This window comes from Aspergillus ibericus (assembly GCF_003184845.1).
Source record: "Aspergillus ibericus CBS 121593 unplaced genomic scaffold BO80scaffold_11, whole genome shotgun sequence".
Taxonomy (NCBI): domain Eukaryota; kingdom Fungi; phylum Ascomycota; class Eurotiomycetes; order Eurotiales; family Aspergillaceae; genus Aspergillus; species Aspergillus ibericus.
The window spans coordinates 303,761-318,929 of record NW_020292109.1 but is presented as its reverse complement, the minus strand read 5'-3'; the positions used below and the strand labels follow the sequence as shown (position 1 = coordinate 318,929).

The following is a 15,169-nucleotide window of genomic DNA, read 5'->3' as shown; positions in this document are numbered from 1 at the left end:
AAACTGCGAATGTGTCTGCTGGAAAGACACTATGAAAATAGGCTCAAAGGAACAAAGGAGCAAAGAGCAAAGAGCAAGGACGAGGCCGGATACATGGATCGGAAATTCGGAGATGATGATGATGATGTTGATGACGATGATGATGATGCAGAACAAAGACCCTGTAGTAGTCACCCATGAAATGCTGTAAACCCACGAGATGCGAAAAATGCCAAGTTAGACCGTAGAAACCCTCCTCCAGACCGTCCAAGGACAGACCCAGCATCGAAAAGAACGCCAAAGCCCGGAAACGCCATATCTAATGCATATCGGAAATCCCAACGAAAAGTCCAGGACGCCATGGCACCCAATCACTGAAATGAACTGCGATTCCGTCACCGGATGGTACCCCATTCTGCCAGCTTGCTACCTTCACGGCCGTGCTCTCTACCCGGTCGTTTGTTGAAGATCTTCCAGAACCGCAGGGTTTCATCCCCGGCGCCAGTCACCACAGTTTGGCCATCGGGGCTCATTGCCAGGTAGAGCACACGGAAGGTATGTCCGGTCAGAGATACTATTTGTTCCATGCGTGGATACTTCCAGATGACAATCTGGTTCTGGCTGTAACCATGCGTGCTGATGATCTCATCGGAGTTCTTTGACCACGCCAGGTTACAGACCTGACTGCCTGTATCGACCTCCTTGATCAAGGATCCGGTCGACGTGTTCCAGAACTTGATGGTTCGATCGGCCGTACCACCTCCGGAAGCAAGAAGATGGTGCTGATGGGGTGACCAAGCGATGGCCTTGACGGCCGCAGTATGGTCGGAAAAGCGGTAGAGTGGTGTTTCGTTCAGTTTGTCCCACACCAACAGCTTGTTATCGTTTCCGCCCGAGGCCAACTGTCCATCCTCTGTGTTCCACCGGAGACCACAAACCTCTTGCTTATGACCAGATAAGCGACGAAGGTACTGGTCTGGCGAACGGACATCACGATGGAAAATCAGTCGGTCTCGAGAGCCGGATGTGAGGATATGGTCATTCCAAGCCAACGCGCCCACACGATTCGTATGCCCGATCATCGTGCGAAGACGGCGGCAGCGCTCGGCATCCCATATTTGTACAAGACCCTTGCCTGTGCCTATTGAGAGATGTGTGCCCTGGTTCAATTAGTGATTGTGTCGAGTATGATGGCATAGACTCACTCTTTGGATCCAGCTAACGCTTGTGACTGTATCATCTCGCAGCTCACAGAGTTTCGTCACTCGGCCTGTCTGTGAGTTCCACATGTAGACCGAGTTCCCCAGACCCACACCCAAAACATTACTGCTTCCCCAATCGACGAGGTTGAGATAGAAATCATCTTGCAGATCGGGCGCATCAAGGACCTTGTAGGGCACCTTGTTCACATAGCGGGGTTGTTTACGCGGAGTCTCCAGGATCCGTTGGCTGTCGAGTCGGATCGGCGATAGACTATAGAGCTCGGATCGGACATTGAGGTTCGGACCGTGCTGACTTCGGGGGGTCTTTGAAGGTGTCGGATGAGCTGATCCACGTGGTGAGGCGTAGTTGAAGAGGTTCTTGTGCGGGGTGGAGGGTGTTATGCTAGCAGGTGGTAGATTCGACACAACATGTGAAGGTGGCGTATGAGCACGGGTCTTGTCATTGATTCCATTCCCCAATCCCATCAAGGGGTCCGGTGACAGGGAGTCGAGGTCGGCCTGGGGAACAGTGTTCCCGAATAGCTCACTCCGCAACACCCTCGAGTACATGCGATTTGCTTCTTCCGCTGCACTCTCGTTAGCTAATGATCGGCATCGCCGGGGTCAGGACGGATGCGACTCACTCTTTTGGAAATGAAGCTCCGAGTGTGGGGCGCGCTTTTTCGACTTGGACGGCGTTGAAGGGCAGCCGTCCTCATGGAGCAGGCTGTACGTTGCTTGGAGGTCTTGCCCCTCACGATTGGGGATGAATCTGCATCGACATGTTAGGGAGATGATGTCAAGGCGTCTTTGCGACAGGCGCAACTATCTCAAAGAGCGCCATGGGAAGAGTTACTGACCTGTCGCCGTACACTCTCTGTCTCTTCCGACTGGGGCTGGTCCCAGGCGTTCTCTCGCGGGAATGCCCAGCATCCTCATAATCCTTCAAGGCCTTCGCAAGCGCATCGGGATCGATCGGCTCAGAGGTGTTTCGAGACTTTTGGCGCCTTCCTTGTGGTTCCGGGTAAAAGAGCGTCTTCTTCGACGGCATACTAGGGGGCGTCCTAGAGCCAGGAGGGGATGCGATGGTCAATGCATTTGGTGGAGCACGTTCCGGCGACTTCGCGGCCGATGCACCTGCAGCGGCATGGCGGGTGGCCGAACGATCGGATTTCTGGGGGTCGCCCATGGCTGCCGGAGGGGCGAACCTCACGAAGTGCAAATGGCGGTCGAATGCGGGATCAACTGAAGTAGGGTCAATGCGACAGGTCTCGAGCGTCGTCGGGTCGCAAGTGGCGGCCGTTCAGAGGAAAAAGATGGACGTAGTAGGTGGGTATAGAGATAGGAACGGATATGGGGTTGTCTTGGTGGTCAATCGGTGCTCCGGGGTCGGGGGTGTTGGTGAATGCAGAGGTTGCTGATGACAACAACCAAACCCTTGTGTTTCCGCTCCGATCAATACACCAAACCAAAGCAACTGGGGCACAAGCGGGCAGCGAAGTGAACAAAGGTTGACGACACAGTGTCTCTCACCAGACCGGAGGCAGACAAGGACAAAACACAGGATTTGTGGAGGTCATTTGAGACTGACCTGACCACCGTCTGGTGAGGATGGGAGGATTGAGACAGTTGATCCAAGGGTTGGCGATGGGCCTCTTGCTCGCCCGTTCGAAGGGGAGCCCCAGGCTGCGGTCACGCGTCGCCCGCGCTAAGCCGTTTTGGGGCGACCCCAGGAGGTTGGTGTTATTCTTACAACTGGGAGGTTTCCGGTGCAGTCATGGTGAATTTGTCCCTCGTTGGGAGCCAGAAAAAGGGTGCCATCGTGATCATGGAGGCTTTCCGATCCCTCCCCTCCACCATGAGGGGTGGTGGTGGTGATCCCGTCAGCGGTTGTCGCATAGTGATTGTTTATCTGCACCCGCCGCAATGCACGTCCATCTCTGGTCCATTGTGACCCTCCTTCCCCAAGAGACAGGTCCTTTTCTGAAATGAGCCATTGCATCCAAGCTACTAGTCCATCTGACATGAAACCATTTTCATCCAATCCCATCAGATTGCTGCTTCACCAGGAGGCGTCCCATGAACTGACGCGAAGCGCCGGCGCGGTGATTGGGCCAGCGCGCTCTACCCGTTGTTATCGATTGTCGCAGGGCCACGAGCACTATCGCGACCGCCTCCATTCCACGCGCCTGGAGAACGCGACAGCAAAGCTTGGGCCATACAGCGCTGAAGGACAGCGGTCCAAGGAGACTTTCCAGCCAAAGAAACCGATCGAGATTCCCCTCGCCATCTGCGTCGATCCCGTACAACATTAGCCTAGCATAACGGCTCAACTCGTGGCGCACATTTCCCAGGGTAAGCTGGCGATCAACCGCCGTCCTCCGTACCGAATTCTGATCTAGTACTTCACTGGTGTCAAATAACGGTCGACTACGGAGTACTTTTTGATTATTTCGACTATGATTTCGACTTGCTTTTTCTGTCTGTAGGGAAACGCCGTGTTTCAAGTTAACTACAGTGACAGTATTCTATTACCTGGGCACGATACACCGACAGTGTCTTTCAAGACCATGTCTAACTTTCAGAGAGACAGAGAGACAGAGCGACCAGGATGGTTTCACTTGCAACCTGGTGAATGGTAGGAACCCTTCGTCCAGAATGCAGAGCAGAGGGAAAAAGCAACCCCAAGTGAATTCAAATGAAACCCGGAGTATGCTAGACACAAGGGGGTTGCGGGCCCAGACCCTGTCAATCCGCATGAAGTCATTGACTCAACACCGTTTCACTGCCCCAAATCCATGATCCATACACTCACTCCATGACCTCCCATATAGGAAGGGAACCTCTCCTCGCCGCGCCAGATGGCTTCTTATCGCTTGGATTCCACGTCGGCAAATGGATAAGCGAATAAGCGAGATGACTAGGTAGATAGATTAGATTCCGTAGTCACGATACACGATACACACGACACACGACGTCCAGCTGTTCCCTCGCCAGGCAACTGACCGCCTTGGTATGATCTCATGCCACTTTCCCCTTCCGTGATCCTCATGTTCCTTTGACCACCGCCCCCAGGGTCCTTCAAGACAAAATGACTTCTAAGATCGCCCAAAACCTGAAACAGCCGGCTCTGGACTTCCTGTCCTTTGTCAATGCTTCCCCGACCCGTAATTCTTCCCCCAATTTGCCCTAAAGCACAACTCTGACGGTCCGTTGTAGCTTTCCATGCCGTCCAGTCCGCAAAGGACCTCCTCGCCAAGGCTGGCTTCCAGGAGATCAAGGTATGCAATGCAATGCAGTCAGATGATCCCGTCACCGATGTAACGCCTAATCCCGGCACAGGAAAAGGATTCCTGGTCGTCGACTTGCCGGCCCGGAGGAAAGTACTACTTGACCCGCAACCAGTCGACCATTGTTGCCTTTGCAGTGGGAAATAAATGGAAGGTATGATTTCTCCAGGTCTACTCGGGGGTCTGGACTAATTGCAGCTGGCAGCCTGGTAACCCGATCTCGATGATCGGAGCCCACACGGATTCTCCCGTCCTCAGAGTCAAGCCTGTCAGCAACAAGCGCGGAGAAGGTTACGTCCAGGTGGGCGTGGAGACCTATGGCGGTGGCATCTGGCACACATGTTCGTGTTTCCGCTGCTTTACCATGTACCTTGCTAACAGCTCCAGGGTTTGACCGCGATCTGGGAGTGGCCGGTCGGGCTATGGTCCGGAACGGTGATGGTTCGATCGTGCAGAAGCTGATCAAGATTGACCGGCCCAGTATGACACCCTGGCTTGTGTAAAACGGCATGATCTGACCACCCATAGTTCTCCGCATTCCCACGCTGGCCATCCACCTGGATCGCCAAGAGACCTTTGCATTCAACAAGGAAACCCAGCTGTTCCCCATTGCTGGTCTTGTCGCTGCTGAGCTGAACCGTACCGGTGCCTCCGACGAGGCCGGCGACAAAGCCGCCTCTAACGGAGCCAATGGAGAAGAGAAGGGCGACTTCTCTCCTCTGAAGGCCATCACCGAGCGCCACCACCCTTACCTGGTCGAACTGATTGCTGCCGAAGCCGGCGTCAAGCCTCTGGATGTCCTTGACTTTGAGATGATCCTCTTCGACACCCAGAAGTCGAATCTCGGTGGACTGCTGGAGGAGTTCATCTTCTCTCCTCGCCTGGACAACCTGAACAGCTCCTTCTGTGCTACTGTTGGTCTGATCGATTCCGTGGCTGATGCTTCCGCGTTGGACGAGGAGCCCGCCATCCGTCTCATCGCACTGTTCGACCACGAGGAAATCGGAAGCCGCACCGCTCAAGGCGCCGACTCCAACATCCTCCCCTCCGTCATCCGTCGCTTGTCCGTGCTCCCTTCGACCGCCGGCGGTGATGCCGATATCTCCACTGCCTACGAGCAGACTCTGTCCACGTCCTTCCTGGTGTCCGCCGACATGGCGCATGGTGTCCACCCGAACTACAGTGCAAAGTATGAGAACGACCACCGCCCCCAGATCAACAAGGGCCCGGTAATCAAGATCAACGCCAACGCGCGCTACGCGACCAACTCGCCTGGTATTGTCCTTCTCCAGGAGGTGGCCCGCAAGGCGTCGGAAGACGTTGGCGAGGGGGTTCCCCTGCAGCTGTTCGTCGTCCGCAACGACTCCAGCTGCGGCAGCACCATTGGCCCCATGCTGTCTGCAGCACTGGGAGCTCGTACCCTGGATCTGGGCAACCCCCAGCTCAGCATGCACAGTATCCGCGAGACAGGCGGCACCTACGATGTGGCGCACTCGATCCGGCTGTTCACTGGGTTCTTCAAGCACTACGCCAACCTCTCCAAGACGATCTTTGTCGATTAGGGTGCATATAGATACATTGCATGAACATGGCACCTTGCCTATTATTATACCAACATACCCTATATAAGCAAAATCCAAACCTCAGTATCTACGTACTCTATACATAGAACTAGCCGAACATAATAACCCGACCCCAGACCCTCACCCCGGATAGTTCGGGCCGAGAAAAGTCCGCGGCACCTGATCCGCATCATCGGCCATCATCTCCATCTCCATCTCTCCACCTCCCCCCATCTCCACCACCCAACACCACTCTCCTTATCTGCAACGGCGCCCCTGATATTCTTCCTCGCCACGCCCATCCGCCATCCATGCCCCCATGACCCTCTATGACCACACCGGACGTCTATCGTGATGCGGAATACATCGCTGACGTGTCCGGCATCATCCCCTATGGCGAGACCCATGCTCCCAGCCACAATGCCGACCTCACGGCCCGCCTAAAAAAGGTACAAACGGCCGCGAAAGTCGCCTTTATTGATCGTCTCCTCCGCGACCTGGATATATTAATTTATTGCGAGCTTTCGATTTTGTATTATATGGAGTGCGTCCACCAACCCTTAACCTAATCTCCCAGATAAACCATTTTATACCATCTCCCCACTACCCATTAACAAAATCAATGCCAATACTAACCCTACTGCCAATAAAACCAGCTGCTCAATAACCCTCCTCTCCCTCCGCGCCATCATCCAACTCATCTTCTTCACCCCCAAATCCCCCCCCTTCGAACCAACCCGCAACCAACCCTTCATCACCGCCATCCTCGGCAGTAATTTCTTCTGCATGCTCTTCCACCATTTCTTCACGCGGCCGGAAGCCGGCGAAGCGACGCGCGGATACCTCCACGGCGGACTCTTGATCGATTTCATTGGCCAGAAGGCGCCGATTCCGTTGGCTCGGTTGCTGTTTTTGGATGTGTTGGTGTTGGGGCTTGATTTGGTTATGTTGGGGTTGATTGTGGAGAGGGTGAGGATTGTGGAGGAGAGGGGCGGTGCGGGGGCGGGGACGGCGGTGGTGGTGGAGGAGGAGGGGGGGTCGAGTGAAGATCAGGATCGGGATCGGGATCGGGATCATGATTTGGAGGAGCGGGGGGAGGGGGGGGATGAGGTTAGGGAAGGGATTGAGATGGGGGATATGGGTGATGGAGAGAGGACGGAGTTGTTGGCTGATCCGGAGGAGGGTGCTGGCAGGGACGCGCATCCGATGGATACGTTTGTGTCGGGCCAGGCGGTCATCATGGATGTGGGCTTGGTGGATCTGGTTCGCGATCAGTGGCGGTATAGTCCTGCGGCGGCGCGACGGTCGACGCCGTATGTGCCTTCGGATCAGACGGCGGCGTTTTTGAGAGAGCGGTTTGGGATTCGGGTTGGGCCGGATGGCCGGATGGAGAGGATTGCGACGACGGAGTCGTAGTGGTGAATGTAATGATGGTTGTAGACTGGAGGGGATTTGTACATATTTACTATTTATGATGGATACATGGCTTGTACGCATAGGAGTCGCGATTTCAATCTAATTGCTGATGATACTGTATGTCAATCCTACCTATACCTCCATTATAGCCATAAGTCATCACAGGGATATTGATAATAACTACACCAAGACCGACAGCCATACCATATCATACCATACCTATCCCCAAGCACAACCCAACCCAACCCAACCGACAGAACAAAAAGACAAAGGGTATCCCACCAACCTGCCCTACACCTTCCCCTCCTCGCCCACCCTCCTCTCCAAAATCTCATCCACAATACCCATCTCCAACGCCTCCTTGGCACCCATAAAATAATCCCTCTCCATCAACTTCTCAATCTCCTCCAACGTCATCTCCTTCTTGCCCGTCAAATGCCGCTTATAAATCTTATTCAACTGGCTGCGCACGCGCAGAATCTCCTTCGCATGAATCGCAATATCACTCGCCTGTCCGAAGTATCCGCCCGAGGGCTGATGTACCATGATCGACGAGTGCGGGAGACAGAAGCGTTTGCCGGGGTGGCCGCCGCATAGGAGCAGGGAGCCCATGGAGGCTGCTTGGCCGACGCAGATGGTGCTCACGGGGGATGCGATGTAAGTCATGGTGTCGTAGATGGCGAGACCGGCGGTTACGGAGCCCCCCGGGGAATTGATGTATAGGTGGATGGGCTTTTGGGGGTTGTCGGCTTCGAGGAAGAGGAGTTGCGCGACGATGGAGGCCGACATGGTTTCGTCGACTTCGCCGTTTAGGCAGATGATTCGTTCCTGGGGGATGTTAGGGGGTGTTGGGGGTGGGGTTGGAAAAGGGATGTACCTTGAGTAGGCGAGAGAAGATGTCGTCTGGGGTGTGGTTAGTTGGGTGGTAGTTGCGCAGTGGGTGTAGTTGTGTTGTTGGGGGTGCGTACATGTGTGCCAGCCTCCTCCCTGGGAATCATTAGTATGTTTTCAACTATAGAGGGAGGTATCCGACTTACCACAGTCTCTGTGACAAACGGCGTCGGCGTCCAGCCCCGCGGAGGCTGTGCATTTGATAACGACGGAACGGAGCTGGTGAAGCTGCGCGACAGCGCTGGGACGACAGATTGTCGGCCGACAACGCGGCCTAATCGCTGGAGGGGACGAATGGGGTTCATGATGTGAGAACAGTAAAGTCAATGGTGAGTGAAAGAGAGAGGAAGGAGAGAAGAGGAGAAGGCGATGATGATGATGGAGATGGAGATGCGTCGGAGCTCCCGCAACTTAGCGTGTCCGGCATGTCGACCTCCGCCTTTTTTCCTCTCGGCACTTGAACTGTCTTTCTTCACCACTTCCACCTCCTCCTCCGCCCCCCTTCCCACGCCATGGCGTGTCTCAATAACCGTCTGTCATACGCCACCTGGCGTCTGAAGGTATTCCACCAGCTCTTCCGCCCTAATGGCGTGCACCCGGCTGCATACCGCACCTTTTCCACCTCCTCCGATGGATCACCAACCCCTACCCCCGACGAGCCATCAACCTCCACCTCCACCCCCTCGGACGCGCAAGAACCCGCCCAGAAACAAGAACAAGAAGAAGAAGCAGTGGAAAATGAGTCCTCTTTTCGCCCCTCCGAGCTTCTCCCTCAATCCCCCCTAATCACGAACCCCCGCCCCGGCCACGACAAGCTCCACCGAAGAAAACGTCGCCCCGACTACACCGAAACCGACATCCACCTAAACCCCTGGGCGCAGGCCCTCGCATCACCACTTCGCGCATGCAAATTGACCGGCGAGCGTATGCCGCGTGCCCTCCTCACGGAATGGGGATGTCTACAACGACCCGACGCCCCAGAGAAGCTCTGGCTTCTCCCCACGGGCCTATTCGACGACAAGCTCCAAGCGAGCGCCTCGTCTTCGCCACTCGAGTACGAACAAGAAAACCAATCAGTCCCGCGCGATCACCGTCTCCGTCTCCTCAGTCTCCGGATGGTCGACCGACTCCCCCTCCTCCGCACAGTCACCGACACATACTGGAGCATGAAGCACGGACGGAAGCGTCAGCCGCTCGCGAAACTCATCCCGCATCGGTGGAAGCAGCCATTGGGGCCGATGACGGCGCGCGACGAGGACAGACTCTTGTGGCGGGAGGATATGCCGGAATTTACGTTGCGGATGATGCGTCAGGATGTGTTAAAGTGGTTGAAAATTGCGACGGATGAGTCGGCGAAGTGGGCCGAGACGAGGAAGGTGTGGACGGAGATTCCGATGAGGCGGTATGGCCGGGGGTTTCTGGCGCGACGGACGTTCGGCATGGAGCCGTTTCATCGGGTGGAGTGTAGTGCCGTGCTGGTGTTGAATCGGAAGAAAGCCAAGCCCGGGAAATATACGGGCTTGTATCCTAGGATGCCGAATGAGGTGTATGTCTCCACGGAAAGGAGGCTGGCCCCCGTGTTCGATCTGACGGTCATGCTCTCCGAGGCAGAGCTGCAGGAGCTGAGGGAGTACCATCCACGGTTCGAGAATACGGCGTTGCTGTTTCGGCCGGATAATCAGGCGACGGTGGATGCGATGCTGGCTTTGTGGAAGCTTCGGGGCTTCATTCGGGATGATCCTGTGCTGGAGCCGGCGCCGATGGCTTTCAAACTGAAGAGCATATGGAGGACGAACTATCTCATGTGAGCCGTCATTGTATATGTATACTAAGCAGTATGTATGTGTTCTATGGTATCTCGAACAAACTACCTACATGTAATGATATCTATCAGACCTCCCTTTCATACCACCCACATATTCTCCACCCTCAACAGAATAAGTCCACCTCACTCACACTCCAACAAATCCGCCAACTTATCCAAATAAACCGACGGTCTGACCTCCCCCCCAACAAACTCCTCCTTACTACTAACGCCCGTCAAAACGCCCAACGTCCCCCCAAGCCTCCCCTCAATCCCAAACCGAATATCCGTATTGACCCGATCCCCCACCATACACGCCCTACTCCGATCAAAGCGAAACTTGCCCTCAATCGCATCCATCATCGCCTGATTCGGCTTCCCCAGAGACACCGGCTCCTTCCCCAACATCATAATCAGGGGTGCGCTCATCGACCCAGCCCCCGGAAACAACGTCCCGGAGTTCGGCAACGTCGAGTCGATATTCGTAGCCAGGAAGACCGCGCCGCGACGGATATAGTGGTACGCCAGGGCCAGTTTGAAGTAGTTGATGTGGAAGTCGAGGCCGACGAGGACGACGCCGACTTCGGGGTCGAGGAGGTCGGAGGAGCCCGCGGCGATGGCTTTGTAGTCTTCGGGGGTGATGTCTCGGCGGTAGGAGGGGTCGGTGCCTCCGATGAAGGGCACGTTCTCGGATTGGAGCTCTTGTTCGATGCCGGTTTCGCCGATCACGAAGACTTTGCGTTTGGTGGGAGGGAGGGTGAGGATGCGGGAGATGTAGATGGAGGCGCTGTAGGAGGAGGAGAAGATTTCTTCCTGTGGGGGGTTAGAGGGGGATGGAGGGAGGGGGAGGAGGGGGCGTACGGTTGTGCTGGGGATTCCTAGGGAGGTGAGTTTCTTGTTGTAGTCGGCGCGCGATTTGGTGCTGTTGTTGGTTACGAAGACGACTTGTTTGCCTGGTTTGGTGGTTAGTGGTGAGGCTGGTAGGTGATGTGAGGGAGCGGACCTTTGCTACGCAGCATCTCAAGGGTCTCGTTGGTGCCAGGGAAGACATGGTCGCCCGACCAGAGGACGCCTGAGTAGAGATCATGTTAGTATTCCGGTGTATAGGTCGTCGGCGAAGCGCGGAGGTGGTGGATGGAGGAGGTCACAAACCATCGCAGTCGAAGAGGAAGACCTGGTGCTGGAATTAGCCATTCTGCGCTCCACTCCTCCAGGTACAGGATGGAGGACTGGTATGACTCACATCAAACTTGTCAATGAATTCCCGGATGCCAGCGCCGTCGCCGGTCAGATAGCGGGGAGAATGCGTGGACGCGGGGTATTCGGAGGCGGGGGCGGAGGTAGCCATGGTAGCCTTCTAGATCTTGTCTCTATTGCGGAAATACACAACCAGCTCTAGGTGCAGAAACAAAGAACGAACGAATTGACTGAGGAAAGACTGGGAGAAGTAAAGTGAAGCGGCGCACTGCAATCCGGCGCTCGGTGAGCAGAGCGAGCGGGCCGCACGTGAGGGGCCGAGGCGGATATACAAGCCCTACGGTGACTGGTGGACATTAGACTATGGGTGGTGGTGATGCTTTTGCACATTCATTAAATCTCATACAGTCGTAAATCCAACTCCGCCCAACCAGCCACAGAATTGAATCGAGCACTTCGCTATCCTGTGGCACTGGTAGCTTGGTCGAACTGTATGTAGACAGCTCAACTGGCGGGGATTCCGCATGGCCTTCGGTGAACTAGCCTCCTCTGATCTTACTGGGATGTGGCCATCCACCGGTCCTTCCATGCCCTGCCGAGGTCTCGGCGGATTGTACTGCTTATGGAGTAGAGTAATAGGAGTCTCAGGTCCTCATCAGCCTGTCTGCTAAGCTCCACCCAGGATCCCAGAGATCTTGAGAGCCACGTCCAAGATAGACAGGTGCTCGTCTGCACCATCAACCAGACGTCTGTCCATCTCCGAGAACACCATGACGATCTTGTTCTTCTGGATGTCAGGAATCGCATCGTTGAACACCACCCGTCGATACAACTGCCCAGGTTAGCATTAATCCACATACTAAGCACCAACCCACATACCTGCAAAAGAAGCTGCGTCGCACTCCATCCATCCGCAATGATATCCGTCACCACCTTCGCGATAGCCTCATAAGAAGAGCCAATCTTCTTCGGTTGCATCGCCTGAACCAATGAATCCAGCACACTTTCCGGAACCACACCAGCAATCTCCTCAATAGTCCGGACAGTAACAACCTCCGACCCCTCATCAACCATCTTCTCATCCTCATCCCCATCCTTCCCACCAGCACCAGTCCCAACCAACTTAGCCGCACTCTGCATGTACGTAATCGCCCGTCGCAAATCACCCTCACTGCAAGCAATCAACTTCTCCACGACCCCATCCTCCAGCCTCAGATTCTCCAACTTGGCAATCTGCTCCAATCGATCCCCAGCTGCCGTGTTATCTAGCGACTTGAACCGGAACTTGCTGCATCGACTAGCCAGCGGTTCAATAATGCGAGTGACGTAGTTGCAAACCAAACAGAACCGAGTAATGCGACTGTACTGCTCCATTGTACGACGAAGCGCGGACTGCGCATCCTGCGTCATACTATCTGCTTCGTCGAGAATGATGATCTTGAACGGCGGACACGGGTATTGGGCCAGGTATTCCGCATCCATGCCCGTAGACTGGCTCAACTGAGCACGAGCGAAGTTCTTGATCTTGTCACGCACGATGCCGATACCACGTTCGTCGGAAGCGTTCAACTCGAGGATGCGGGAGCGGTAGAGGGAGGGTCCGAAGAGGGACTTGGCGAGGGCGAGGATGGTTGATGTTTTACCGGTACCTGGGGGGCCGTAGAAGAGCATATGGGGGAGCTGGGTCCGTTAGAACGTAGTTCATGATCTGACTAGCGATGGGATCGTACGTTAGAAGCTTGTAACGTTCGTTGGAGGACTTTTGTTGTGTGGTCTTGAGCGGCGACATCATCGAGGGTCTTCGGTCGGCTTTATGGATGTCAGCTCGAATATCATGCAGCTTCTCCGTAGGCAGGCATACTATTTCTCAACCCATGGCTGTTGACGGGATTGCTCTTCCTTGCTATCTGTGGGCTTCGGCTTGGAAGTACCCGCTGCTGCTGCCGCAGCCCGGGCCTTGTTGCTGAAGAAGTTGGCAGCCATGCTAGGTATTCAAGAGCAACACAGGCTTGAACAATGGTGTCAACGGTATAGCGGATGCGACTCGGAGCTCTAGACACGGCGGCGGAAGAGCGTGTCGGGACGCGTCTCCACGTGATACGCGATGGCGCCAAGCCCTTTATTGTTCGGCATCGAGGCCGAGGCAGATCTCTGTCTAGTGTCTACATGGGTCATTTGTAGCTTATTAAGGTGGGAAACATCCCATGCACTTGGCAGTATCATCAGACATTAGTGAAGCTACCTATAGTTCGTCCTTCTGCTGTGGTACATCCGTAGCCTCGAACATCCTCTTCTTGGGATTCCGAGGCAGCTCCGCCTGTCTCTGTCTTTCCTCTTCGGAGATGTCATCAATATTCGTCTCCTCCTGCTTCTCACTTTGCTCCGCCATTTCGCCGATCTCATCAATCAAGCGGTCCTCTTCGGCCTCGTCCGTAACTGGAATTTGGTCCCAGACAGCTTCACTGTCAGCGCTTTGAACGTTGGGTTCCACCTTTGGTTCAACTATCGGCGTCTCTTGTGGCACATATTCCACCACCGTCGCAGACGCAGAAGCCTGGACGGCCTTGCTCGTAATTCCGACTGCTCCCAGAATCCCAAATGTAAAGCGCGCAAATAGTCGCAATGGAAGCCAGACCAGCCACCACAAGGGACCATACAATATCCGCCGGAAAACAAGCCAAACAATCGTGCCAATTAATATGTAGAAAGCCGTCTCGAGGTACCACGTATCGGACTTTTGCGAACGAAGCAGCGAGCCGATGAGATTCCGCGACGACGAAATAAGGGAATCAAGGTCGGTGTAGGATTCCGACAAAGAAGAGATGGCAGCAGTCGATTGTTCTATCCTGATTAGCCACTTTCCACCCATAGCACAAGGGAACACCCACCTAATGTCTCCTGCGCGAACTGGCTCCGCGAAAGCTCCGCCTGCATCAACTGATGCGTCCGTCTCAGCGCAGCCGTAACATCATTCGACGCATTCACCACAATATCATCCTGAGTCAACTTCTCAGTCGACTGTTTCTTCCTCTCGGCACTTTGTGACCTCGTAAACAGCAATTCTCGCTCTTTGCGCCGGGCAACTTCAGCATTCCGCTTCGCTTGTAACTGTGCGGTACGGAACTCTCCTCTCGTTCTGCAGTAGGCCACCCATCAGTATGAAATTCAGAGCAAGACGAGCAGCGCACAGCAATCCACCTACTTCTTCAAATCCTCTGCCAACCGACCTGCCAAAGCAACAATCCGCTCTCTCTCCGACTCCTTCTCATTATCCAGACCCTTCCGTCTGGGATCCGACCCCGTCTCCAAGCCCTCCACCTCCACCTTCAGCAACTCCAATTGCTCCTCCGCCTCTTTCAGCCGAGTATGTATCTCCGTTCCCAATTCCAACCGAGCCTGATCTCCCTGCCCCACAGCCGTCGTAAAGCTCTTCAACCGAGAAACCAGCGGCTGTATTTGTGCCAGAGCAGCCGAAAGCTCCTTTAAGCGCACTTGCAGATCCAAGATGGAGGCCATGTTGCGTGATATGAACGAGGTGATTTGCAATGGTATCGTCGAGCGTAGTGGATCAAATAGATATATTCAGAAAAACCCACCTCACTCCAGCATCCCGCGGAGCAAATCACTAATAACAAGCTAATAGAGAATAATAAATGAGGGGAAAGAACCAAGAGGAGAGCGAAACGGAGACGGCCGATCTGTCCGCAACTAAGTTACTTTACAGCGTCATCGCTTCCGGTACCGTTCCTGAGGCCTACACCTATCAGTACTCCGTACAATACGATCGATCCATCCCTGTTTGCATCACAGACAAACACCCAAGGAAGG

The 15,169-nt window shown here is 54.8% G+C and overlaps 8 protein-coding genes across 8 annotated transcripts; 3 read left to right on the top strand and 5 right to left on the bottom strand.

Moving 5' to 3' along the window:
• Nucleotides 1-282: 282 nt before the first annotated feature.
• On the bottom strand, nt 283-2,629 carry BO80DRAFT_21782 (WD40 repeat domain-containing protein). The gene is made up of 4 exons (XM_025714364.1): nt 2,042-2,629; nt 1,826-1,953; nt 1,185-1,768; nt 283-1,139 (listed from the first exon to the last, which is right to left on the bottom strand). Exons 1-4 carry the CDS (start codon nt 2,368-2,370, stop codon nt 375-377), a joined length of 1,806 nt encoding a protein of 601 aa, XP_025577262.1. The 5' UTR covers nt 2,371-2,629; the 3' UTR covers nt 283-374.
• A 509-nt stretch (nt 2,630-3,138) lies between these two features.
• BO80DRAFT_21792 (uncharacterized protein) lies at nt 3,139-3,852 on the bottom strand. Its single transcript, XM_025714365.1, has 2 exons — nt 3,736-3,852; nt 3,139-3,664 (listed from the first exon to the last, which is right to left on the bottom strand). Exons 1-2 carry the CDS (start codon nt 3,751-3,753, stop codon nt 3,218-3,220), a joined length of 465 nt encoding a protein of 154 aa, XP_025577261.1. The 5' UTR covers nt 3,754-3,852; the 3' UTR covers nt 3,139-3,217.
• A 227-nt stretch (nt 3,853-4,079) lies between these two features.
• BO80DRAFT_402725 (M18 family aminopeptidase) lies at nt 4,080-6,113 on the top strand. Its single transcript, XM_025717618.1, has 6 exons — nt 4,080-4,348; nt 4,401-4,462; nt 4,524-4,625; nt 4,677-4,812; nt 4,859-4,951; nt 5,000-6,113. The coding sequence occupies exons 1-6, from the start codon at nt 4,273-4,275 to the stop codon at nt 6,031-6,033; spliced, it is 1,503 nt and encodes a 500-aa protein (XP_025577260.1). The 5' UTR covers nt 4,080-4,272; the 3' UTR covers nt 6,034-6,113.
• A 147-nt stretch (nt 6,114-6,260) lies between these two features.
• Nucleotides 6,261-7,449, top strand: BO80DRAFT_402722 (DSC4 family protein; the record flags this gene model as incomplete). The annotated part of the gene is made up of 2 exons (XM_025717617.1): nt 6,261-6,577; nt 6,690-7,449. Exons 1-2 carry the CDS (start codon nt 6,363-6,365, stop codon nt 7,447-7,449), a joined length of 975 nt encoding a protein of 324 aa, XP_025577259.1. The 5' UTR covers nt 6,261-6,362.
• Nucleotides 7,450-7,536: 87 nt separating this feature from the next.
• Nucleotides 7,537-8,728, bottom strand: BO80DRAFT_423388 (ATP-dependent Clp protease proteolytic subunit). Its single transcript, XM_025719047.1, has 4 exons — nt 8,487-8,728; nt 8,418-8,436; nt 8,327-8,352; nt 7,537-8,277 (listed from the first exon to the last, which is right to left on the bottom strand). The coding sequence occupies exons 1-4, from the start codon at nt 8,643-8,645 to the stop codon at nt 7,741-7,743; spliced, it is 741 nt and encodes a 246-aa protein (XP_025577258.1). The 5' UTR covers nt 8,646-8,728; the 3' UTR covers nt 7,537-7,740.
• Nucleotides 8,729-8,824: 96 nt separating this feature from the next.
• BO80DRAFT_423387 (uncharacterized protein) lies at nt 8,825-10,454 on the top strand. Its single transcript, XM_025719046.1, has one exon. The coding sequence runs from the start codon at nt 8,853-8,855 to the stop codon at nt 10,146-10,148; it is 1,296 nt and encodes a 431-aa protein (XP_025577257.1). The 5' UTR covers nt 8,825-8,852; the 3' UTR covers nt 10,149-10,454.
• BO80DRAFT_500709 (4-nitrophenylphosphatase) lies at nt 10,155-11,602 on the bottom strand. The gene is made up of 5 exons (XM_025724249.1): nt 11,388-11,602; nt 11,297-11,318; nt 11,148-11,216; nt 11,006-11,097; nt 10,155-10,957 (listed from the first exon to the last, which is right to left on the bottom strand). The coding sequence occupies exons 1-5, from the start codon at nt 11,490-11,492 to the stop codon at nt 10,289-10,291; spliced, it is 957 nt and encodes a 318-aa protein (XP_025577256.1). The 5' UTR covers nt 11,493-11,602; the 3' UTR covers nt 10,155-10,288.
• Nucleotides 11,603-11,713: 111 nt separating this feature from the next.
• BO80DRAFT_402709 (putative protein transport membrane glycoprotein Sec20) lies at nt 11,714-15,073 on the bottom strand. Its single transcript, XM_025717616.1, has 7 exons — nt 14,544-15,073; nt 14,230-14,477; nt 13,611-14,182; nt 13,203-13,297; nt 13,072-13,150; nt 12,221-13,021; nt 11,714-12,173 (listed from the first exon to the last, which is right to left on the bottom strand). Exons 1-7 carry the CDS (start codon nt 14,855-14,857, stop codon nt 12,009-12,011), a joined length of 2,274 nt encoding a protein of 757 aa, XP_025577255.1. The 5' UTR covers nt 14,858-15,073; the 3' UTR covers nt 11,714-12,008.
• Nucleotides 15,074-15,169: the final 96 nt, after the last annotated feature.

Coding starts and splice junctions, on each gene's coding strand:
- BO80DRAFT_21782 (XM_025714364.1), bottom strand. CDS start 2,370: ATGGGCGACCCCCAGAAATCCGATCGTTCGGCCACCCGCCATGCCGCT. Junction 1,769..1,825: donor GGAGCTTCATTTCCAAAAGA/GTGAGTCGCATC, acceptor ACGAGAGTGCAG/CGGAAGAAGCAAATCGCATG. Junction 1,140..1,184: donor GCGTTAGCTGGATCCAAAGA/GTGAGTCTATGC, acceptor TAATTGAACCAG/GGCACACATCTCTCAATAGG.
- BO80DRAFT_402725 (XM_025717618.1), top strand. CDS start 4,273: ATGACTTCTAAGATCGCCCAAAACCTGAAACAGCCGGCTCTGGACTTC. Junction 4,463..4,523: donor CTGGCTTCCAGGAGATCAAG/GTATGCAATGCA, acceptor ATCCCGGCACAG/GAAAAGGATTCCTGGTCGTC. Junction 4,813..4,858: donor CGGTGGCATCTGGCACACAT/GTTCGTGTTTCC, acceptor TAACAGCTCCAG/GGTTTGACCGCGATCTGGGA.
- BO80DRAFT_423388 (XM_025719047.1), bottom strand. CDS start 8,645: ATGAACCCCATTCGTCCCCTCCAGCGATTAGGCCGCGTTGTCGGCCGA. Junction 8,278..8,326: donor TCTTCTCTCGCCTACTCAAG/GTACATCCCTTT, acceptor AACATCCCCCAG/GAACGAATCATCTGCCTAAA.
- BO80DRAFT_423387 (XM_025719046.1), top strand. CDS start 8,853: ATGGCGTGTCTCAATAACCGTCTGTCATACGCCACCTGGCGTCTGAAG.
- BO80DRAFT_500709 (XM_025724249.1), bottom strand. CDS start 11,492: ATGGCTACCTCCGCCCCCGCCTCCGAATACCCCGCGTCCACGCATTCT. Junction 11,319..11,387: donor AATTCATTGACAAGTTTGAT/GTGAGTCATACC, acceptor TTCCAGCACCAG/GTCTTCCTCTTCGACTGCGA. Junction 10,958..11,005: donor TAGGAATCCCCAGCACAACC/GTACGCCCCCTC, acceptor AACCCCCCACAG/GAAGAAATCTTCTCCTCCTC.
- BO80DRAFT_402709 (XM_025717616.1), bottom strand. CDS start 14,857: ATGGCCTCCATCTTGGATCTGCAAGTGCGCTTAAAGGAGCTTTCGGCT. Junction 14,478..14,543: donor TTGGCAGAGGATTTGAAGAA/GTAGGTGGATTG, acceptor GGCCTACTGCAG/AACGAGAGGAGAGTTCCGTA. Junction 13,022..13,071: donor GAACGTTACAAGCTTCTAAC/GTACGATCCCAT, acceptor TAACGGACCCAG/CTCCCCCATATGCTCTTCTA.